We start from the raw sequence: 25374 nt of genomic DNA, 5'->3' as shown, positions 1-25374 counted from the left end.
CAGATTCACCAACAAGTTGAATGCTACGTGCAAAGTGTACTTTCTGATAACTATACTTCTCGGAATGACTCTAGAAGCAATCTGTTTAGTAGAACTTTCGCTCTCTGTAAGTTTGTTAAAGTTATTAAATGTATTGAGCGCACCAATATGTAGAAATCCAATACATTTTTAGCATTCTTGTTTCTTAATTAAGTCAATAGTCTCAAGATGCCGACGATCTGATATAGTATAAAGCGCAAATTTAGAAATTGGTTTGTCGATGTGAACTTGAAACGTCTGAAATTAAAACTACATCATACAAACAATAGTCTATAGTTTGTAGTTTCTAATTAGACGCCCTTTTAACATTTTAGAAATAGTTGTTTATAAATATGATAAATTATAACAACACAGTTTTAGAAAAACACTTTGTTAACGGATTTGAAGTTATGTTTTATTATATTTTTTTTTTTTTTTTACATAACTTTAAATTTAACCGACGTTTCACGTGGATTACAGCGTGCGTGGTCACGGTGACTGAAGACAAAAAGTGTTGAATGTCAAAAAGTATCACAGCTGTAGAAAAAGTTGTGTTATCTGTATTTATTTCCCCGGAGTTGGTATCGACTAAAAGATGGAGGGTTTTGGCAGAAATGGCTCACGGTGTCCTCTATTTTCGCGGATTGTTTATCTTGAGATTTTAATTTGGATATTATTGGATCCCAGGTGTTTGACAATTTTAGGCCGTCTTCTCTTTTGAAATTGGGGTGTTTTTTGATTTCAATGGCTTCGCGTACCAATCTTGGGAAGAATCTTTTTTCTTTCGCAAGTACTTTCGCTTGGTCAAAGCGTATGTAGCGATTGGGCCTATCTAGTTAGTCTATTATGTAGAATAAATATAAATTTATAATAAAACATAACTTCAAATCCGTTAAAAAGGTGTTTTTCTATGTCTAAAAGTTATGTCAATAAAAGACAATAACACAGTTTTAATTAACTAAAACATACATACAGCATTACTGGCCTTGTGACTTGAAACATGCGTCGAGCGAGTCGGGTCTTCAAATCCCAGCTGTGCACAAATTTTTACTTCTTTCACTTGCTTGCATGAAGGCCAAAGTGTGAGGAAACCGGCATGTCTTAAACCTAAACAACACATGTCAGATAAAGTATACTACTGGCTATTCAGAAAATAGAACCTAAAACAAACAAGTGACGATTAAAAGCACGCCAAGTAATAATTATAATTAAACACATATTTAAGTTTGAAATTATCTAGAAATTAGCACTCACACATGTAAACAAAAAAAAATCGATTTGATTAAAGCAATATACACAAAAATTCAAATACACAATCACTTTGATTCAAAGCAAAACTTGTCGATTAAAAAGAGTGGCGGAGAGTTTATTGCCAGTTCTTCTCTTCCGTTCTACGCCCTTGATTTGAGAACTGGCAGTAAATGTAAAATTAGAAGCATTTAATATGTATATCTTTTTTTGACGTTCATAACGATTTGATTTGATTTGAAAATGGGCCCGACTCAACTTTAAGTTCCTGTCAGCAACACTGATTTTTAGTTGGCCCATACTTGACCATGATAGATGAGTGACACTTTCACCCATTATAAAAAAATAGAAAGTTTCAGTAAAGCTTTTATTTAAAATTTTAGTTCATATTAACTAAAAAGCGAATGTATATTTTATTATTAAATAAATCATTTTAGCACGAGCTTAATATTGATACAATGACATTTGCTTTTCTTCTAATTATCGTCATTATCGGTGTATTCATTTTGTGCAACTTGGGTCAAATTGTGGATAATGCGGTAAGTTTATCTGTCTTTTATTATTTACATAAGAGAACTGATGATTTTTTTTCATAGATCAGGCCAAATTGGTAGGAGACTTACCTGATTTTAAGTTCTACGTGGACATGTGATACATCGATGCCAGTCGCGAGTGCGTTGCTGGCCTTTTAAGAATTGGTATAATATAATAAAAATATAAATGACGAGGAGGACCAAAGGCAACAGCAGTTTTTTCATGTTTAAATTCGTCAATAGCTGTTTCTTCGGCGTGCCATTTCTGGCCTATTTTGTTATGACATTTACTTGTAGCCATACCATTTGAATAAGCATGTAAATTAGCTTTTTCATAATTTCGATTTGATAAAATTATTTTTTTATCAATAATTTATATAAACACTGAGCGCGCCCTGCCTTCTATCTCGAAAATGGTACAAGAAATGAAAAGTTATATGAAATACAAATAGCGTAGCGTACAAATGCATAGAGATGTAAATATGTAGATAATAAATGTTTTAAAAATCGATTCCTTTTACCTTTGAAGTTGGAATATCGTGTCACCCTACGATAAGTAGGTTTGAGACATGATTTAGGCTTCCAAAATAAAGGTATACAACTTTATAGCTACTCTCATTCCGGTGAAACCGCTAATACACCTTGACTATCCGCGAAGTCCTAGGGTCGAACCCCGGAAATACGTTTCATTTTTAACGTTTCAGTCTAAGTGCGCATTTAGCACTTGTGGAGGAAATCGTCGTGAGGAAACCGGCATTCCTTAGAACCAAAAAAAATTGACGTGCTAGTGTCGACGTATCTATAACACACTGAAATAACATGGATAAATTGTTCCAAAGAGAACCAGTGGCCAAACTGAAAGAAGGCTCAACAAATTTTAAATTTTACGGCCGCTCATGAATTTTACACATTTGATGGCCGTAATGTACTCTAAGTGTTTTTTTAAATTTAAACTGTCTTTAAAGATTTATTTATAATTTCTTACAAAGGATAAAAAATGTATTTATCAATTCAGTGTACAGAACTTGAGGAAGCAGCTACAGAAAAATGGTATGATCATGATATGAAATATAAGAGAAGCGTACTTATTTTCTACACCGCAGTCACTCAAGGAATGCCCATATATATTTATGGATCTGTGACGCTGTCTTTAGAAACGTTTACTTGGGTAAGAAAAACTTATGTTTTGCATACTCGGAAGTACCGTAGACAAGCAGACACATGATTATTTGACTTGACAATGTTGAACAATTATAGTTCCGAGAATCAAAACTCCAATGCATTACCAACAAAGTTTCAGAGCAAAACTCCAGAAGCTTCTGTATCTCAGGGCAAGGTCGTATTTAGCCGGGGAATTTATTATTTAACTGTCATAAACCTAAATTTTTAATTAATAACACAATATTTAATTTTCAGTTTATCAAAACAGGAATGTCGTTTTACACTGTGGTGAGGTCAGTTTTAGAAAATTAATCAAGTTCGTTACAGAAAAATAAAACTCTAATTCATTTCTTACTTTTATTGCACATATTTTCATGTAACACGTGTAATTAGATCGTCCAATGAATGTAAAATATAAAAGAGTAGCAATCACATTTTTCTCTATGACTATTTTTAGTTGTCAAATAATAAAGATTATGTAAAAGTATGTTTGTTGTTTTTAAATACATTTAGCGTGTTAAATTAGATATATTATGCGGAATCTGTAAACAGATTCTTACATAGTAAAAAATACAGGCGTCTTGTCATGGGTACACTCAGAGATTTTATATACTGTATCAAATCTGTCCTTTCCAGCGAGTTTGTTACATTCCTCTAGAACTCTCTGGAACTCGTCTTTCTTTTTATGCTGGCCAACAAGTGGCATGATGTTGTTTATGATAAAATGGCCGTCGTCGTCCGCGTATTTTGCCTTTTGCATAAAGCAGAACAGATATGTTGTAATTTGCTCTGTATTCTTAACGTTCCATGTTATTATCTTCTGAATGGTATCAGCGTCAACATTAGTTTCTGTAATACAGGTGAATGATACTTCGATTAACTTAGGAACTTCTGACTGAGGAGGCTTTATGTAGTCCTGAAAGTAAATACGCATAGCTTAGAACCTCTTTTATAAGTTTGACAAAGCATTAAACGAATACTCCACATTCAAGTATAGTGCTTTTCATGAAAGAAGTCCCGCGGTGATTTTTGGAACTAAATTTGACAGGTCGGCAATGTTGTCATTCGTCGATGTTATCAAGTTTGTTTGTTGTGGTAGATTTTTGTGAATTTTTAACTAGCTTAGTGCATTTTAAAGATTGATTACAATGCCAAAAGTTGTAAAAAGTTCGGCTCGAGAAAAGATATTAAAGGTGAAAGAGTTATGTGAAGCGGAACATAAGAATCAAGGTGTTTTAATACCACTAAACAATGTTCGGAAGAGAATTGCCGCCATAACAGGTACTTTTTAGAGTTGCCATTTATAATTTTTTGCTGTATTGATGGGACTTTTATGATATAAATTCGTTTTTGTGACAAAATTGAATAAATACATAACGTGATGAAACTAGGTAACTGAAATTAAAACATATATTACAAATTACATAAGCATTATAAACTTAAAGTTACTATTATTTTTAATTGTTCATAATTTAATTGCAGGTGTGTCAGAGAAAACTGTAACAAGAATTACAAACGAAGGTATAACAGCGGCGTGTACTTCGAAAAAAATTGTAACCCAACAATTATGCAATAAAACTCTGAATAAAAAATTTTTATTTTAGCTTTTCTCTACCCTATTTTCTCATCTTTTCCCTGTAAGTAGGTAGAACACCGCTAATATAAGTAAATAAAAATATACTTTTTATATAACAGAAATATTGTTTCATCGAAGTATGCAGAAAATAATATTATTTGATTAATTACATCTGCTAAATGTAAATAAAATAGGTAAATTGTTTACTCATAAATGGCAACATTACGTCATGCGATTGCAGCGCCGCGTCTGGGGGACTTCTTTCATGAAAAGGACTATAAAACTTTTTCAGATTTCGTCAGTTTTGACAGTCTTGATGTCTATGACTGCTGTTAAGGATTGCTATACAAAGTTTTATTTAAAAGAATTAAAATCTATATATCGAAAGTTACAAACCTAGAACAAAAATGGCTGTCATCGAATTAGCTACAGTTTAAAAAATATGAGTTATTTGACTTACTATTTCTCGTCCTCTGACCATTAATATTGCTAAAAGCACACACAACTGCAACTTCATCATGTCGGAAAAATAAACTGACCAAGATTACTCTCGTTCATTGTCTTTATATTATCATTGTTACAAGCTGAGTTAAATAATTGTATAATTATCACAATATACTAACTATTATGTTGCCATAGTATTCAATATTATGTTTTATAAAATTCTCTTCATTTCACAGTAAATATTTTAGAGTCGAAAGAGGAAGACGTAGGTACATGTTTATCGAATTTAGAGTTTCCAACATGGCAATTGGAACCACTTCCCAAAACGAACCTGGACGTTATTGTGCATTGCAATTTTTCTCGATGCACTCCTACATTAATACATTTTGTAAAAAAATCTCTTACTCTTTCTCTTCTTCTTACCGAGGTTGCCTGGTAAAGATTTTTCGTCCTCGTAGCCCGTCATGAAATAAATTCGTAAAGGAAATGATTTGCCTTAATTTTTGATTGGTGAACATTTTAATAGCTGTGCCATAGTGGTTTTAGTTACTAATTTCAAATATTTATCAATTATTATTTATTAATTAATAATTACAGTCATAGTATTATTAAATTAATCTGGTAATATAAGCTATACGTAATTATTCTGTAGAAATTTAGAATTGTCCTTGGCATTGACAATGTGTCGAGGCTGATGACATTGACGTTTTGACAGCATCTAGAATCTTTGTTTTTTTTTCGATTAATTTCCGTAATCGTAATTCGAAGTAGCGGTTGAAAGTATAATTTTAGAATAAAACTAAAAGCTCTCTAAAAATTGTAAAAAAGTCGAGATGTCCTAAGGTGCCTATGATTTTGGCTAGAACGGAAGAAAGGATAATAACACGGCGCGGCATGTCGCTTAGCTTCCAGCACGGTAAGGTTAACTGAGTGAAAACAGTAATTCCGAAACTTCTATTTGTACTGTATAATTATTACTAATCTCTATAACAATAGGTAGACTAATAAGTGACCTTGTGACGAGGAAAATGACATCTCTCGGTGGCGTCGTTGCTAATGCGATAAAAACAAAATTGGAGACTGCGTTACAAACAAAGCATTTAGAGGTGATAAATGAGTCATATATGCATAATGTACCCAAGGGCGCCGAAACTCATTTCAAGGTCGTCGTTGTTTCAGATAAATTCGATGGGTTACCATTGATTAAGGTAATTATTTTATTGCATATAAATGTTCTGTAACAATTTTTTGCGCCAAAATGGTAGAGCCACAGTTGCGGCTTAGAATACATAGACCAAATAAGGTTATTGAAATATATGTAATAAAAAAATGTGGTTTAATAATAGTTCTGAAATTACTGAAATATTGTCCAAATTTATCTTTTATATTTTCAGAGACACCGATTAGTAAATGACATATTACAAGAAGAACTGCGCTCTGGAGTACATGCATTATCAATAGTGGCCAAAACCCCGCAGCAGTGGGATGTAAGTGATAAAGTTATAGAGAGTAGCCCAAACTGTAGAGGTGGATTTGGAAAGTGATCTAGATATAAATATAGTTGTAATTATGGACCTTATCTATAATGTTAAACCTTAGAAATTGTAAATAAAGACTTGTGGTCAAATCAAAACAGTAGTTAAATAAAATCCCTTATAGTACAAGAAACATATCTTTTAAGTTAAATTTAAAAATTGATTAGTCTAATGGCTCTGGTATTGCATCAGTTAAAAGCACAATTATGAGTCTTATATTTGTTATATAAAAAAAATTGTTTATTAATCCTAGATTATTGTTTAAAAGTAAGTTCAATATCTTTAAGTTAACAAAATGTAAATTCAAGTTTAAATTCAGTTTTGGATCTTCCAAGTTGATCTGTTATTAATGATTGTCAGTGCAAATTTCAAGAATCAAAGACTACTGTCATTTATGATTGTTTTTCCAAATTGTACCTTTGAATGCCTAGTCATGGCATGGTATGTTTATGAAGGCAAGCACACATCTAATGTTAAAAATTGTTTTAAATACTTCATTAAGGTATTCAAAATAAGCTTAAAGATGTGTTATGTTATCTACTGTAGTTATATTTTTTTCAATTGAAACAAATACTGTGAATAAGTACCGATGTATGTTTCAATAATTGACCAAATTTATAATACAATCATGTTTATTTTAACTAAAATTTGTAAGCATATGACTAAATAATACCAAAATCTATGGTTTAGTTTTTTGCACCACCTATGTGTATTCTGCCATAAATTTTTCATATCCAAAAATAAAAAAAAACAAGACACTTTCATTTTTTATTTATAAAAAATATTCTTTTCACAGAAGCATACCCACAAACTTCGACACTGCAATTCTTATAGAAAATATTTTTGCCATGATTATAATGTAGTTGAGTTTTATAATTGTACTTACTTAGTTAGCTAGTAGTATTTAATTTAATAAACTAAGCTACAGAAGTCATGTTCAGAGAAAAACGATACATAGGTACACATAAGGTTATGTTTGCATAAACCTATTTTATCTCATTAAACATTTTGTTACTCTAAGGATCCAAAATTGGTATTTCCAATACTGATACATTGTGGCATTGACAGCTAGAAAATACTTTGATTAATACATATTAGTAAATTTTAATCAATACAATCTCAAATGACATTCATTTTTAGACAATGTTTAGCTGATTACTACAAATTTATAATTATTATTATACTGCATACTTAAAACAGTAGAATTAAGTTTTGCACACAATCTAATTGATTACCACATTTACACTTTCACATATTTGAGTCCCTTAGCACTACACACACCGTTCAACGGTGTTAGTTATATCAGAGATTGAAATTATCCAATCTTAGTTTCCCTTCATTCTCGGCCAGATATAATAAGTCGGCCATGGTTTGTTCACATATTGCTTCTTCAGCTTTTTCTGACATCTGAAATTAATATAGCATTTATACATTGGGTATATTACCTACGTCTAGGCTTCAACACTACTGTTTCTGACAAATATGGAAGGCTGATCAACTTTGTCCTTAAAAATATTTGAAAATTATGGTAATTCAGTTGAAGTCAAAATCTTATTTAATTTGTTTTTGAAATCAAAGAACATGAATAATACTGACAACACTTTTGACCAGCATATTATATTACTAGCTGACCTGGCAAATGTCGTTTTGCCATGTATATAATTTATAATAAAAAATAGGGGTTGATCGTAGAGGGGTGAAAATTAGGGGTTGTATGTATTTTTTAATGCTGTGTCATAAAATTTAGGGCTGGACTACCCTTAACATTTAGGGGGATGAAAAATAGATGTTGTCCGATTCTTAGATCTCAGACCCACAAAATTTCATGAGACTCTGTCAAGCCGTTTCGGAGGAGTGTAATGTTTGTCAACTAATGAATTAAATATGTCATAGTTCCTTTTTATCAGCATTTAGGCATTGGTAAATGAGTCAGCTTGCAAATGCTCTTAGGTTCGTACTCCAAAAGGTATCTCAAGTCACAATTTCAATGTTCTAGGATATGGGCCCTAGGAAATTAGAAAACTTACTGGTCTATATGATTGGTCCGTGTTGGGGGGACATTTGAAATTAGGTCCAAAGTTAACACTAACTGTACAATTCTTGTGCAACGAAACGGATGGATAATAACATCCCTGGTACACATCCGCGAAAGCCTCGCCCTGACATTCGCCATTTTTGAAGAAAAATATGCGACTACCCGCGAGTGCCTTCAAATTGTTTAGAGATTCTTGAATGTTGTCTTTGTCTTCGTAGTACAGATGGCTCTTGAATTTTACTAATGGCTGGAAAAAATAATTAAACATTTTAAATAGGATATTTTTTTTATCCCTAATAGGCAGACAGAAAATTTGTTTTAAACAATTGACAATCAAATGTATTTATTTATCTTTGCTTTTTGTGTATTTTTTGGTCAAGAAACCAAAACAATGCAATAGGGAATAAAAAATATTATTTTTATTATTTAGTAATACTAAAAAGAAAGCCACTCAGTTATTGTTAACAGATGTCATAACTTACTTATCTCAGATAATATTCAGTTTTATTTATTTAAACTTCGTCACATAAAAATAAAAACAAGTAACAAAAATTATTAAGGATGCAACGGGCGGCCTTATCCGTAACAAGCGAACTCTTCCAGGCAACCCTAGTACGGAAAACTAAAAATTCAACAAAAATAAAATAACAAGTAACACTGAAAGTTACAATTCATTGTGAACTTATGTACACGCGTTAGAAGTTATACTTTGGCGTAACAAGATAAAAATCATTTCAAAAACTTTATTCTACGTTTGAACAAAAAACGACTTACAATAGAAAATATTTCCTCTCATCATTTTTCCCTAACGCGCCAAAAGAACTTCAAAAATTCACTAATAAGTTTTCAGTCAGTAACAATTCGGTCTTCGTAGCTCTGTTAGTATTGGTTAGTAAACAAATAATACTCCTATAGTCGGGCATGGAGCATACCAACGTTTTAAGATATGTAATTTGTAATCAACACATTCAGGATTTCACAAAATACGGACCGTATTCTTTGCCTTCTGGGTAAAACGGACCCATAGGCTGCACGAGTAAAATGTCTGACATTACGCCTTGAACAGAATAACTTTGACTTCTGATGTAACGTGTAAACCTCCGGGCCAGCAACACACGGCAAACGCTCTTTCCAGCGCTCTATTTAAGATACGATAAGATACACCAGAAAGATTGGATACTCACTCTATCTTTGTAAGTGTTGGGCGTGTATTTAGTGGAATGACTCTCAGGCAGCACTATGAGGAAGCCCAAAGTGTCGCCTTCGCCGTAGCTATTGCTGAAGTGCTTTCCGCGAGATTCGTGAAATCTAAAATAGCACAATTTACCGACATTAAATATAGATTTTTATCGAATTAAACACATTAATCTACGTCATATCCGTCAGGTACTGGTATTGTACTGCCAAAGATTTCATTTCCAAACACTTACAGACTCAATCCAATCTATTAGCACCGACCTTACAATATTATAAATAATATAATAAATTTAACAGAGCGACAATATTCCAACGTTATAATTTTTCATTTCACTATTATATTAGTAAGTTCGACGTTTTTGGGCGTTTGACGTACAGATCTGTATATTTTAATAATAACGAATAAAGTATAAACGAGCCTTATTTATCGCCGTTCTATGTACATTAATTAACTAAGCATTTTTTAATGTCGAAAGCCACACATATCGAGTAATAAATGAGTCACGTAATTCGAATTTTGATGTTTTTTTTAAATTGTAAAAAAAACATCAAAATTCTTATTAAAAAAAAAAGTTATGGAATTAATTCTTCCATAACAAGAAGAGCTGGGAACCCTGACACATTTTTTTCTTAAAGGGTTCCAAAATCTTACACATTCATCTTCATCAAAGTATTGTTATAATGAATAAACATTTGGCGTATTATTGTTTTTTTAAATCGCGTTATTACAAGGCACTTGGAACAATATTTTTTTCAGGTTCACAGTCAAAGCCATCGCATTCAATTTTATACTGACCTAGTGCCCTTTCTGCTTCGCCACGAATACCCGAACTTGTCGTACCCCAGCGGGGCTTGCAGGTTGGCGTACCTCCGACCCCATCCGACACGCGCCGCCGCCCCTTCCGGCATCTCTTCTACACTCGCTTCCCAGTACCAGATTCCACGGGAAACACCTTTTACCGTAAAAAAAAATCAATGGCGCTACAACCTTTTTTAGGTCTAAAACCTCCCTTAAACCCAAAAATGGATCTGCTGATTACCATCTGGCCTAGAAAAAACAAACGATCACGAAACAAATACAGAAATCTGAGGCCCAGACCTCAAAGGTTGTTGCGCCACTGGTTGGATGGAGCCCCAGCGTTGTTTCCGGTGGTTGTGGTTTTGTTATTATTTTTTTTTTTTTCATTTATTTATCTTTGTTATTAACTAATAATAGATTATATTTCACAGACAGATTTCTCATAAAAAATAGTACACGTGCCCCAATTTTACTAATCCAAAATAAAGTTATCGATTCTCTTTTAATTAACTTATTATTAATTAATTTTATGTTTATTAATAAAACTTACCATGAGTAGCTCGCACCATACAATAGCCTTTCTCTCCAGTGACAGCTAATCTATCTTCAGCTATTTTTAATTGCGGCGCGCGGTCGTGTAGTGCCAGCAGCACTACACCGGGGCAAAGCGAGCGGTACAACCATCCAGGTATCGGCTTGCCGCTCCATTCATTACTTTCGTCAAACTCCTGCAATTTTTTATAAAAAATAAATCAGTGGCACTACAACTTTTTTAGGTCTGGGCCTCAGATTTCTGTATCTGTTTCATAATCATTTGTGAATCTAATAGACAAGTAGGTGGTTAGCCTCCTGTGCCTGACACACGCCCTCGACTTTTTGGGTCTAAAGGTCGATTCACATAAATCAGTGAAGCCACAGTTCCGTCAACGTGTCCGCTCAGTTCAGTATCAGTGATACAGTATTGCGTCAGTCATTCAATTCACACATGTCAGTACTCAGGGTCCGTTTTTAAGTAACGTCATTATGGCTCTGTTCAATACTACGGAGCTACCAATGATGAATGAATGCTTTATACGAAGAAGAAGAGCAGCATCAAGGAAAAAAAGAAAATGGGTGCATGAAGCATGGTAATTAAGAGAGACGGAAGGAGAATTCATCACAAAGAATTAGTTAAAGATGAAAGAAAATATTTTAAAATGTCAGAGATCTGCTACAATATTGTTTATTCTTCTGCAATAAACAAAATGTAACAACAAACAACGCGGCGTCAGTGATCCGACAAAAAATATCGTTGTCAACAAATCCGTCCGTGATTGCCGGTGTCGGCACTGACACTGAGAGCACTGTGTCGTCACTGACACTGACAAGTGGGGATGCGTTCATAGAGACTGTATGAAAGAATATTTCGCACTGTGCCGGTACTGTGTCGGAACTGTGGCTTTACTGATATATGTGAATCGACCTTTAGGCAAGCCGGTTTGCTCACGATGTTTTCTTTCAACAATCGAGCTTATGTGTAATGCGCTCATACACAGTCCATCGGTGCAAAGCCGGGGATCCAACTTACGACATCAAGAATGAAATTCGCACGCTGAAGCCAATAGGCCAACATTGCATGATTTTTTAAATAAGTAACGAAATAAAATAATAATTTATTCATATAGGTAAAACAATGTACACTTATGAACGTCAAAAAATAAATATATATTAAACGCTTCTAATTTTACATTTACTGCCAGTTCTCAAATCAAGGGCCAATTTGTTTTTTTAAGGGCGTAGAACGGAAGAGAAGAACTGGCAATTAACTCTCCACCACTCTTTTTAATCGCCAAGTTTTACACAATGTTTGTAAAGAGCTGCAAACATTTCACCATGTTCCACATGACATAATCAAAATAACTGTCTACAATATTAAAAAATAGGGGTTGATCGTAGAGGGTTGAAATGATATGCTGTATCATAAAAAAATTTGGGGTGAACACCCCTTTTCACTTAGGGGTTTGAAAGATTCTAAATCTGCATAAAAATTTCATAAGAATCGATCCAGCCGTTTCGGAAGAGTATTAACGAACATTGTGACACGAGAATTTTATATTCATATCAGATATGTTTTGGACAAAATAATTCAATAGACAATGATAAAACTCTCGCGAGATCCCTCTTGCGCTTAGAAAATAATTAATTAACAAATGACGAGAGTACATAAACCTGTCTAAACTGAGAGTACCTGTCTAAACGGCGCATGTGGGTCTGGCTCGGCAAGTATATAACGATATCCATCTTTGTTGAATGGATGCTCTGTGGGATAGCCGTGCGAGGGTAGCTTCAGCGAGCTTAAGTCACTCGATCTGCCCTTCTTACCAACGGGTGCTCCGGTCTCCGTGCCAACTGCCGGCCGTCGCTTTCCTTGCCTACCCTTTACGTTACCCGCTAGTGGTACTGTAAACAAAATATAGGTAAACAAATAAATACCATAATTGTATGCGATAAAACCGTTTTGATAGTCTCATTAACGTACTGGAATCGTTTTGTTTCTGTCACTTTGAAAAATAAAACGAGATAATACTTTATTTTTGAGCTGGTTTAGTACAGGCAGTCCTCGACTTACGTCGTTTCAAGTTACGTCGAACAATATTTTGACACTATTCGTCAAGCATACGTCATTTGTTTCGATTTCCGGCATAGGAGCATTCTATCTTGTGCAAATTTGGAGAAAGCCATGATAATTAAACAAAACGATCCTAATTTTGAGAGAAGTTTCGAAGATAACAAAATTTGTGCAGCCTATCAGTGTTACCAAGATATGTATGATAGCAAGAAGAAAGAAGCGAAGCAATCTAGAATTCATAGTTTCTTTAAGCCAAAAGTTTAATTTATTGTTTCTCATTACATATTTTAAATATATATTATATAGAAGTTTTATAATTATTATTAAAATTAATAAGACACAAATACCAAAAATAACTAGCAATTTCATAAGTGCATATATAATTATTTTAAGAACTTACTTTTGATAATAAAGTATGTATATCCTTTGTTATAAATGAGTTTTTTTTTAAATTTCGAGTCCGTGTGGATTCTAACCCCTTATGCTTTACATGTAAACATACGAAAAAATATGTCTCAACTTACGTCGTTTCGATGTACGTCGCGTATTTAGAAAACCTTAAACATGCCGTAAGTACGAGGACTGCCTGTATATATTAATATCGGACTGTCACCGATTGTTAACTACGAAAAGCTTTTTTTTATATTGCTGGAGGCAAACGGGCAGGAGGCTCACCTGATGTTAAGTGATACCGCCGCCCATGGACACTCGCACTGCCTTTAAGAATTGGGACGATCTTTTCTTGAAGGACCCTAATCCGAATTGGTACATGTAGTGGTGCGCGGCAGAAATTGCCTTAAGAAATGCTCAGTTCTGGAACGACGGACGTCAAGGTGATATGGATAGTCTTCGGATGTTTAAGAAGGTTCATTCTAAAATATATTATTGGTTGGGGTTGAACGGACCCCCTCAGGGTTGAGACACGCCCACTCCACAACTACTCAATATAATTAAATTCATGTTTATATGTTTTCCGACCACAACATAATAATATGCCATAGTTAATACGGAGACCTTGAAATTATTCATAAAGACCGTGTTGTTTAAAAACATTGAATAAAAACAAGTCAAGTTGAATTAAAGCGACCCCATTTTGTCGCATAAGCCCACTGCTTACGCAACAAAGCCAGCTACCGTGCCGTAGGGCAACCATAAATGCTGCGACCTATAAACTTGAAGGAAGTACATATTGCAATTAGAAAAAAATACTTTGTTCTCATATAACTGTTTTCGAATTCATCATTCATCGCGAATATAACAGAATAAACACTACTTATCCACAGCTTGATATATTCGGTAGTTGGCTGTTTAATTTTTACCTAATCCGCATTATTAAGAAAAAAAAAAGATATTTTATAATTTTTTGTAAAATGTATATTTAACCATAATAGTCATATTTTAAAATAGATAGCTTGTAACATATACTGTATAAAATATATTATGAAAGACAAATCATTGATGTAATATTTCTCTGCCTTATCTTTTATTAAATCAGTCATAAAATTTCATAGTCAAAATCGTTTATTCATTTAGGTAACAACGTACACTTATGAACGTCAAAAAAGAAATATATTAAATACTTCTAATTTTACATTTACTGCCAGTTCTCAAATCTAGGGCATAGAACGGGAGAGAAGAACAGGCAATAAACTCTCCGCCATTCTTTTTAATCGCCAAGTTTTTTGTTTTACACAATGTTTGTATGGAGTTGCAACCATTACACCATGTTCCACGTGTCTTCTTAAGAAATTTCTTCATACTAAAGTGAGCCGTTCTTTAGGTATGTGATTTTAATTAATAAATCTACACAACAAGTCTGAGTACACTCAGAAACGTGTACTGTTACGCTGTTTATTTGTAAATAAAATAAATATGAAAATAGAATGGATGTTTACGCTAGCTACTTCCATCGCGACATAAACACACGATAAATCTACTTTTCTGATAAGCAAAAACAGTTATTTGTGCATTCCTCAAAGTATACAACTCGACTAATCTTTGATACTCATAGAGCCGGGTGAGCAATACCTACTAAAACGCTCTTCGGGTACATCCTACCGCATAAAGACTCCCGGGGTCGTTTTCGCATTCAGGACCATGATAAATCTACCTAACAGGAGCGCATATGATTTAGAAGGCATTACTATATACTTTCTATACGCTACAATATTTCTATACTGACTCTATACATGGCAATCAAACTATTAGCCTTCTTGGAAGATGCAGAGCTTCCGCGTAATGAAGGGCCTTGTTTTTAAATGCTTCTACAATTGTTGCTGTGTTCTATAATGGTCTTATGTTATAAGTTTTGACATACTGACATAAAATATGTCATTTTAAATTACTTGTTTTTTAATACATTTTGACATGATTTGACATGGCTGAATGTGCAATCCTTTGTACCATTTTTATGGCTAATAAAGGATTTATTATATTCAATAGTACACAAATAATGTACGCTATATAAATATTATCTATAAATTTACGGAGATAACACCAAAAGCATGGTCATACTATGACAAGTCAAAGCGATGTCGTGTAACTGTATGAACATATTAACATGATATAATTCCAATTGTATCTCGACAATGCGATTTCCTTTAAGATAATATCTAGTATATGTTACTTTTGAATAAGAGTAGTCACCAGAAATAAACAGCTCATTAAACTTTAATTTAAATATTATGTTCTAAATATCGAACTATAGAAAAGAAACTAGATTTATGTTACATACAATTCTGTCCTCAGTCGCCTACCCGTCTGTCCTTCAAGATATCATATAAAATCGTTAAATGTTACGTAACGTTTACATATACTATAATTAGAGCAATTTTAATTCAGTCAATGACTAAGTGTAGATCTGTACTCAATTTAATGTAAATTTAATAAAATAATAAAACACTCACTATTCATGTCGAACACGCCCGATATAAAAAAAGCGATAAGATAACTGCCCCTACTACACTACCAATTAATTTCCCATAGACAATGTTCCACGATGCAGTGAAATTAAAAAAAAAATACTTACCAGCCATAAAGTTCAAGGTTTAAGTTTGATATGGAAATAATAATGTGGAATCGATAGAGAAATCGTACGCGAGCCGGCTATGTGAGCGTTTAAAGTGGTGGTCCAAGATCCCAGGGCCGCCAGACGTCACGTATTTTCTGACGGATGAAATGTGGACGATTGGGTAGTGTTAGTATGTACTATGATCGTATGCCTACCTGCTAGCTTGGTCAAACGGCCAATTTCCAGGTATCAGGTAGTCAAGGTACACAAAAACATTACTTACTTCACGTAAATTCTCATGGCTGATTTTTATATATGTTTTCGAGTGTATAGTTAAAAATAAATTGTCAATACTCCCAGACACTTTCCGTCGGCCATATTGCTTGACAGACGCTTTAAGTGTCTCAAAATAATTAGTCAACTTCACGTAAATTCTGACGCTCCATTTTTATATATGTTCATCCGACAACTATTTCAAAAGCTTTGACAAGAAGACAGACCGATCCAAGGGGCCAATCATCCCCTAAACTAAATTTTAATATCTCTGTGAGTGGGAGGGCGAGAGCAAGATCCCAGGGCCGCCAGACGTCACGTATTTTCTGACGGATGAAATGTGGACGATTGGGTAGTGTTAGTATGTACTATGATCGTATGCCTACCTGCTAGCTTGGTCAAACGGCCAATTTCCAGGTATCAGGTAGTCAAGGTACACAAAAACATTACTTACTTCACGTAAATTCTCATGGCTGATTTTTATATATGTTTTCGAGTGTATAGTTAAAAATAAATTGTCAATACTCCCAGACACTTTCCGTCGGCCATATTGCTTGACAGACGCTTTAAGTGTCTCAAAATAATTAGTCAACTTCACGTAAATTCTGACGCTCCATTTTTATATATGTTCATCCGACAACTATTTCAAAAGCTTTGACAAGAAGACAGACCGATCCAAGGGGCCAATCATCCCCTAAACTAAATTTTAATATCTCTGTGAGTGGGAAGGCGAGAGCATTATCTACGCGCATGAGACTGAGTGAGACCGACTGCGCTGTTAAGGCCATGAAAATTACTTGAACAGATATTTTATAATTTTTAGAACTTTTGTTGACAAGTAAATTATAGCAACAAAAATAAGAAAAAAAATTGACATATAATAAATAATACTAAAGTTAGCCGACATTTTTAATTTTTTTTTTTCAATTTATTAATTAGAACTAAAAAATATTTTTTTAAAATACCTCTTATATTTAAATAGCAGCAATTTTTTAAATTAATTATTTATTGGAAATTTGGAAACAAAGTGGATAAATATTAATTCTTCAATATTTCTTAACAGTGGCTTTTAATCTTCATTATCATCATCGTTGAAATTAGATAATTCATCATCCAGCCAATCTTGAAATTGAATATCTAAATCGTGATCGTCAGCATCAGCATTATCCTTAATTTCTTCCTCTGTAAAAAACAAGAAACAATCTGTCAACAGTCTGAAAAAACTAAAAAGATATAAATAATATGAGAAACGAAAATAATTTACCTGATTGTTCTTCCAGCGACTCACTGACAAAACCCGGTAATTGATCTCCATCGAACCAATGAAAATTATATTTACCATCTTGTAGTTGTTGATGCTCAGAGGAAATTAGCGGCAATCTTTTGGACTTGTGCTTTTTCGTTTGTTGGTTACAGTATATACAAGTAAGACTCTTTTGAGTATTACTTACACCAGTATCAACCTCAGTATTACTATCAGAAAGTAAATCAATATTTTCCAGGTGTTCAATATGATCTTGTACATTTGGAGAAATCGTTTCGACTGACTCAGGTAAAATATTTTTTAGTTCTAATTAATAAATTGAAAAAAAAAAAATTAAAAATGTCGGCTAACTTTAGTATTATTTATTATATGTCAATTTTTTTTCTTATTTTTGTTGCTATAATTTACTTGTCAACAAAAGTTCTAACAATTATAAAATATCTGTTCAAGTAATTTTCATGGCCTTAACAGCGCAGTCGGTCTCACTCAGTCTCATGCGCGTAGATAATGCTCTCGCCCTCCCACTCACAGAGATATTAAAATTTAGTTTAGGGGATGATTGGCCCCTTGGATCGGTCTGTCTTCTTGTCAAAGCTTTTGAAATAGTTGTCGGATGAACATATATAAAAATGGAGCGTCAGAATTTACGTGAAGTTGACTAATTATTTTGAGACACTTAAAGCGTCTGTCAAGCAATATGGCCGACGGAAAGTGTCTGGGAGTATTGACAATTTATTTTTAACTATACACTCGAAAACATATATAAAAATCAGCCATGAGAATTTACGTGAAGTAAGTAATGTTTTTGTGTACCTTGACTACCTGATACCTGGAAATTGGCCGTTTGACCAAGCTAGCAGGTAGGCATACGATCATAGTACATACTAACACTACCCAATCGTCCACATTTCATCCGTCAGAAAATACGTGACGTCTGGCGGCCCTGGGATCTTGCTCTATGGGAGTAAAGCCACACTTGCGACGTATTCAACGCAGGGATGTCAATTGACAGTTAAGTTCAGGAAATAGGTTATTGGCATATTTACTCGTAAGATAAACATTTTTTATCTATTGTGGCATTAGTTCCATTTCTGGTGTGTTTTTTAAAGATTTTATTAATATGTTATATGAAAAATTCAATGTAATTTTAGAGAATTGTAATCTATAGATTTTTGTTTGTCAAGATTAAAAAGAAAAATGTTCATTAGATATGTATTAAATAGGTAATAAAAATGTATTAATATTTTATTCTAAGATTTCCATCGTGGCTTACGTATTAAATAAGTGTGTTTAAATATCCTGATAAAATTAGTGTGTTAAATTGTAACTTTTACTAAAAAATTTATCTTTATTCTTATCTAGCTTAAAACCTGTACCAGCCCTAAACGAACAAGGTGCACTAGTGTGTATTAGCCACTCGTATTTACAAACACAACCACATCACGTACAGAACAATGTCATTATTCAATACTATGTCTAGAATCGCGACAAACGAGTACTCCATCTTCATTTGATAGGTTTTTAATTAGCTTGTTTCATATCAGCTGTACAAATAAAACCTTATATATACGTGCGTTCTCCAAGGTAATTGAATGAAGAATGAATATTTATTATATGAATTATCTACTATATTTATAACTAGCTATATTCGTCTGGAATTCGAAATAAAGCTGCTATATTTGTGTCTTTAGCTTCGTATTAAATGCTGTAGTGTGAGTATAGATTATTAATTTTTGTACAAAAAATTCCAAAGGGCGCAACGATAATTCAGATAATCTAAAGTTTGGATGCATAAATTTTATTTCTTAAGATAAACGCGGGCCTTTATTTACATAGGTAGGAATAAGCAAACAGTGTTATCTAATCTATATAGCGTATACCTACATCATTCTTCTTCAGCCTACAGAAAGCAATTTTTTTAAATTTTATATATCAATATATAATTCAAACAATAATTTATCATAGAACTATAGTTACTAAAGCAATAAAAATTTTAGTCTGTAATTACCCCTCTCTGGAGCAAAAAATATAATAATTGAACTGAATTTCTCAAAAGCTTGAAAATATTCTCACATCTTAAAGAAAACAATTACTAATTACACCTTATTGCACTCAAAAAAACGCAGACATAAAATACTAATACAAAATATCTTAATAAAATTCAAAAATCATTTAATCATATCGTCGCTGCGCGTGCAATACCGCGGAAGAGCACTTTGTTAATACCGCGTAACAGCAAAAGGAACAAAATTGAGATATCGCGCCAATAGATCCTTAATGCGGATTGGCTTAAACTAGCTCTCACGCAATTTGAATTAGCCAATGGGAAACCTCTTTTTTGGCATCGTAGCAATACAGCGGAACAGTAGTATGCCTGAAGTTGGCTGCAAGTCCGCGTATTTACCCAAACGGTGAAGAAATTATGATATTACCCTCACAATACGCCACGATCACGAAGGAAGCGAGAAAAGTACCAAGTCATTACGAAGTTATTACACCTGATTATACAGTTTTTAAAGACTTCGGTCTTAAAGAATGCTTGATTTATGACTCAATAAGACCTGGTCGTGGGGCGGGTGATCACTGTGTCGTTGAAATAAAAGCACTCAGATATAATCCAAGTGGCACAATAGACTATAAGCTCCGCTTTGCAGATGATTTTATTCCTTTACTAAGACGGCCAAAGAAAATAGTTCCGATTGACAGTGTGCCTTCACTTTATGAATCTAGACAGCCAATATCCAAGACCAAGTATGATCACTTACAGGAGCTTAAGAGTGTCATACCCAAAGACTGTCATAGTTTTTATAATAACTTACCTTATAAATAATGTTCTTATTGTGATTGAGAGGCTCAATGCTTTAATTATAATTATTTAAATGAGAGTTTAAATTATTAAAATTATTATGTTTTGTTATGTTTATTTGCTATTTAATGTTTTTGTTTGCTAAATTGTACTCAATAAGTATGAGTACTTTTGAATAATTTAGTTGATTGTGAAAACAATTCCTATTTTTCACAGTCAACTAAATTATTCAAGGCACTACGGCGTTACGGGTTGTAACTGTACCTACAGTATTCAATGATTAAAAGCTAATTTTACTTATTCTGTATTCGCACAAAGCATTTAACAAAGATTACGTTAAAATATTTTCTGTGATTTTTGAGGAACCTAGGAGACTGATCTCTAAGAAAACTACTTTTTTGGTAAATTAAAGAGATGAACTCACAACGTCTTACTTAATACAAAATTTAATACCTAACTTCGTTAATTCTCTTGAGATTAGAAGTTCAAATCTTAAACTTACCAATAAAAAAGTTTTTTTATATACGTAATGTTAAGTATAGATGAATGTTGATAGAGAATAGTAAAAAAAATATTATAGTTTCTCTGTACTTCTTTTAAAACGTTTATAAAAAGTTTTTTCTGTGTATTACTAAGTAAAAGATGTGAACTCCTTATGAAAATAAAAATCTATTCCTCGTCCAACTAATGAATAAAATATTAATTTTCTACAGATTAGAAGTTTTTTTTTATAAGAAGCTCACATCTTATACTTAGCAAAAATAAGTTTTCTTTATAATGTTGATTATTAATAAAAGAAAGATATTGTTTTTCTGAAAATTTTTTGCTTTTTATCACAATTAATAATGTTTTCTTATAATAAAAAAAATTTCAAACCCGCGTACTTACTGATACTATACTACTTTTTCTATCAATTGTTGCAACAAAACCGCGTAAGTGATTTTACACGGAATTTACGGAAGTTACAAATAAATTTACACTATTACTCCATAAAGTAAGCCCCAAACTAGTAGTGATAGAGTTCAGTCAGCAAAATGTAGTTAAATGACTGAGATATTTAGTTTTTTCTTCTTCCTGTAAAATCGCAAAAACGCAGATACGCGGTTTTTACAAAGTGCTCTTCCGCGGTATTGCACGCGCAGCGACGATATAGGTAACACATTGTACACTTATGACTCGTCAGTAAAGAAATACATATTAATGCTGCTAATTTTACATTTAGTGCCAGTTCTCAAATCAAGAGCGTAGAATGGAAGAGAAGAACTGGCAATAAACTCTCCGCCACTCTTTTTAATCGCCATGTTGTTTTTTTTCAACGTTTGTAAGGAGCTGCAACCATTACACCATGTTCCACATGACATCTTAAGTAATTAATAATAATAGCATAAATTAAAAACAAATACTTATCCTCTATCAGCAGGAGGCATGGTGAAATAGGATCACGCACTTACATTCTCGTGAGAACAACACGCAAACACATAGTCGAAATAATTAACATTAACAACACGAATTCAAGTACGACCAGTCACCACAAATAGCACCCGTTCACGAGTATGACGCATGGACAGCCATCGGCCCCCTCGCCATATTTTAGGGAGAGAGACAACCCGACACATGGTACTGATTATATATATAATACTGATTAGCTATGTCTACCAGGCAACCTATATTAAGACATTTGTTCAGCAATTTAGCAAGTGATACAATGATGAATAAATATACAAAATATTTGCTTATTGCCACATTAAACTTGAATTATTTTTTTAAAGGAATAGGGTATTTATTTATGCATTATAACAATCAAATATACAGAATTTACAATTTTCTTAACTTTAATAAAAAGAAAATTAAATGGAATTTAAAGAGTTTGGTCCCTTGTAAGCGGTGTACCTTTAATGCTGGCAGCATAGGGTATTTGATAAATTAAATCTAAAATATTACATCGATCAGCATGTAGTGTAAAGATTAGTTCAAATCCTGAATTAGAATTAAATCTTGGTCAGTTCTGATGTATTCTTGATGAAGATGAAGATGTCTTGGAAGCCTTAAATAGTGTATATTATATATATATTTATAATACAATCAGTATTCATAAACATATATCAAATTAAAACTTTAGTTCTGCCGTCCAGAATATCATAAATATTACATCGAGAATGAATCAAAATATGAAATCAAAATCTTAGCTTTATTCATTGTCAATGATGGGCCTGAATGACTATGTTACTTCACAAAACCATAAGAAGATTAAGTAACTTGTATGACAAATATACTGTAATTATTGATATGTGATGTAACTTAACTGAATATTTTTATTGATTAATAGAATATTCCACTTACCTGTTGCTATGCCCATATCGGTAACTTTCAATTGTCCCTGTTTTATCATTGCCTCATAATTAGGCTTAATATTTGTCAGCTCAATGTTGAATAATCCATACATTGGCCCTTGATTTGGGTCTTCTTCATATGTAAACATAACTTGAATATCCTTAATTAATGCTCTTTGCACTGTGGCATACCAAGATTGTGTAACTCTGAAAAGAATTGTGATTAGAAATTGGATGATTTCACAGAATCATTATAATATCAAACAGATAATAAAATAATATAGGAAATAGAGTAAACATTACCAACAAAACTGTTATTATAATTGTTTTTTTTATAGAACAGGGGGCAAACGGGCAGGAGTTAAGAACACCTGATGTTAAGTGATACTCATGGACACTCTCAATGCCAGAGGGCTTGCAAGTTTGTTGCCACCCTTAAAATGAGTTATTAACTAGTTGCTGATAAGAAATTATAATTGATCCATGAAAACCAATGTACTATATCTTAATATATATAAATTACGTGTCACATTGTTTGTCTGCTATGGACTCCTAAACTACCGAACCAATTTCAATCAAATTTGCACACTGTGTGCAGTTTGATCTAACTTAAAAGATAGGATAGCTTACATCTCAGACATCTCAAAATATTTGTTTATTATTTGATAGTCACCATTCTAACAGATGGCGCTGTGTTGAAAGTACAAATGTTTCAAATAAGCTACACTTTAATGGCATTACCACCAAAAAAGCATGGTGGTCCCCATGATTGGTGTTATCCTACCGTTTCCCTTGAATAGGTTACTACTATGTAATATAACTAAAACTTTAGCCACAGCAACGCTTGGCCAGTCTGATAGTATATATGTATAACACAACTGACAAATGGAATCATAATTGTATGATTCCAAATCAACTCTTTATATTTCTCTCTATTTTACACAAACAACAACTGAAAGACTTTAGTGTAAATATTTACCTAATTTCCAAAACTTATTTATGATATCACTAAGCTACACTTGTTAAAGACAATTAAAAGTAGTGCTAGAATATAAATTGTTGAAAATTATGTCACTATCCTAACATAAGCAGAATTATTTCAAATAAGGAATAGAACTGCTGATAAAAAAAAGAATTCTATGTGGCCTACAGTTTTTGTTTAAAATAAGAAGAGCTATACAGTATACATCTTAAAAACTAATCTTTAATGTTTAAATAATAAAAATAGATTGTTTATTATACCTTCTAGGCATTGTTGTCATGGCCTCCCAGTACTGATCAATGTATGGAATAATTTCTCTGTCCTTACCAAACATTGACTTATTACTGCCATCTTTTATACTTTCTTGTCGGAGATTGGCTAAGGCAGTAAGACACATTTGGGGAAAAGCTATAACAAGTAAAAACTTTGTATAAAGCAAGCTTTTTTTTCAAAAGTCAACAATGTCATTACAGAGTAAAAAAAAGTATTTTTTTTTAATTCATCATACTTACGCGCTTGATTCTTTTTGAATGTTTCCAAACCAGTAGGGGAACAATTTTTACATATAAACAAGTAATTTGTCATGAATGGAACCAATTTGCCCAGCTGATACCCAATACATGATTCGTGAAACCACCTGTTGCAAGAAGCACAAAGGAGTTCAACTATATTCAGATTTCGATCTTTACCGCTGAAAAGAGGTTAAACAGTTGGTTATAAAAAGAATAAGGAATGTTTACACTTTTCCATTTTCGAAGATTATGGCTTACCAGTAACAATGTCCATGGGCATCATTCGCGTTTTTGTGTTTGTTTTTATCGACATTTTCCCCCGCTTTTTGAGATTCCATTGTCTGAGAGTTATACGAATTTTTAGAAGAGATTTCCATTCCATGAAGTCTAATTAGCTCGACGAAACCTATTTTTCAATATTTATAACGCAACATATTAATTAAAACATTTTCTTGAAAAAGTTAGCGTAGCCTTACTGCCTTAGTTAGTCTTTTATAATCTATAATTATTTAGATCGCAATTTGTTTGCAGTTTTACACAGGTTGTTTGCAATGTCGATTTTTGAATTATCCAAAATATAGAGTCAAGAGTGATTTTAGCTGTCAAGAGAACAACTTTGATGCCGTGCGCCCTCCACAGAAAATTTATAGGAAACGTAATGGGTGTATTGCACAAAACGCTCCGCATAGAAGTCGCAAGGAAGAAAATTTTAACACTTAGCTTTCATTAAACTTATATTATTTAACTTTATAAAACAATTATGATGCGTACTACAATTTAATTTGCCTCCAAAATTTTAAACATTCTGTTAATGTGGCCTCCAATATGTCATCATAATATTGTCTCATTCACATTACATTTAAATCTAGAAAAAATAGGTAAAGTGTAAATTTCAAGCTTTAGCTGACTTTCCCATACAATAGCGTTAGTACTCACAGTCACGCCTGTCTAAACGTGCTTTATCACAAGCCTGAAGGAATATTTTAGTTTTAGTAAGCGCGCAGTGGAAAGAAGCAAAATTTGTTTCGTTAGTTGTCAGTAAT

General features: G+C 32.9%; 2 protein-coding genes across 5 annotated transcripts; one reads left to right on the top strand and one right to left on the bottom strand.

Annotated features, from left to right (window-relative positions):
• Positions 1-5703: 5703 nt before the first annotated feature.
• Positions 5704-7274, top strand: LOC125052918 (putative bolA-like protein K11H12.1). Its single transcript, XM_047654000.1, has 3 exons — positions 5704-5896; positions 5977-6188; positions 6375-7274. Exons 1-3 carry the CDS (start codon positions 5830-5832, stop codon positions 6522-6524), a joined length of 429 nt encoding a protein of 142 aa, XP_047509956.1. The 5' UTR covers positions 5704-5829; the 3' UTR covers positions 6525-7274.
• On the bottom strand, positions 7271-24907 carry LOC125052915 (set1/Ash2 histone methyltransferase complex subunit ASH2). 4 transcript variants are annotated; one of them, XM_047653995.1, is made up of 10 exons: positions 24590-24907; positions 24332-24510; positions 24080-24227; positions 22848-23044; positions 12774-12985; positions 11097-11274; positions 10544-10700; positions 9735-9858; positions 8543-8797; positions 7271-7922 (listed from the first exon to the last, which is right to left on the bottom strand). In XM_047653995.1, exons 1-10 carry the CDS (start codon positions 24706-24708, stop codon positions 7818-7820), a joined length of 1674 nt encoding a protein of 557 aa, XP_047509951.1. In that variant the 5' UTR covers positions 24709-24907; the 3' UTR covers positions 7271-7817. The 4 variants fall into 4 exon arrangements, with proteins under 4 accessions (XP_047509951.1, XP_047509952.1, XP_047509953.1 ...); XM_047653996.1 differs by lacking the exons at positions 22848-23044; positions 24080-24227; positions 24332-24510; positions 24590-24907 and adding an exon at positions 19150-19310; XM_047653997.1 differs by lacking the exons at positions 22848-23044; positions 24080-24227; positions 24332-24510; positions 24590-24907 and adding an exon at positions 16183-16280.
• Positions 24908-25374: the final 467 nt, after the last annotated feature.

Source organism: Pieris napi, chromosome 10 (genome assembly GCF_905475465.1).
Source record: "Pieris napi chromosome 10, ilPieNapi1.2, whole genome shotgun sequence".
Classification (NCBI taxonomy): domain Eukaryota; kingdom Metazoa; phylum Arthropoda; class Insecta; order Lepidoptera; family Pieridae; genus Pieris; species Pieris napi.
This window is presented reverse-complemented; position numbering and strand designations above follow the sequence as displayed.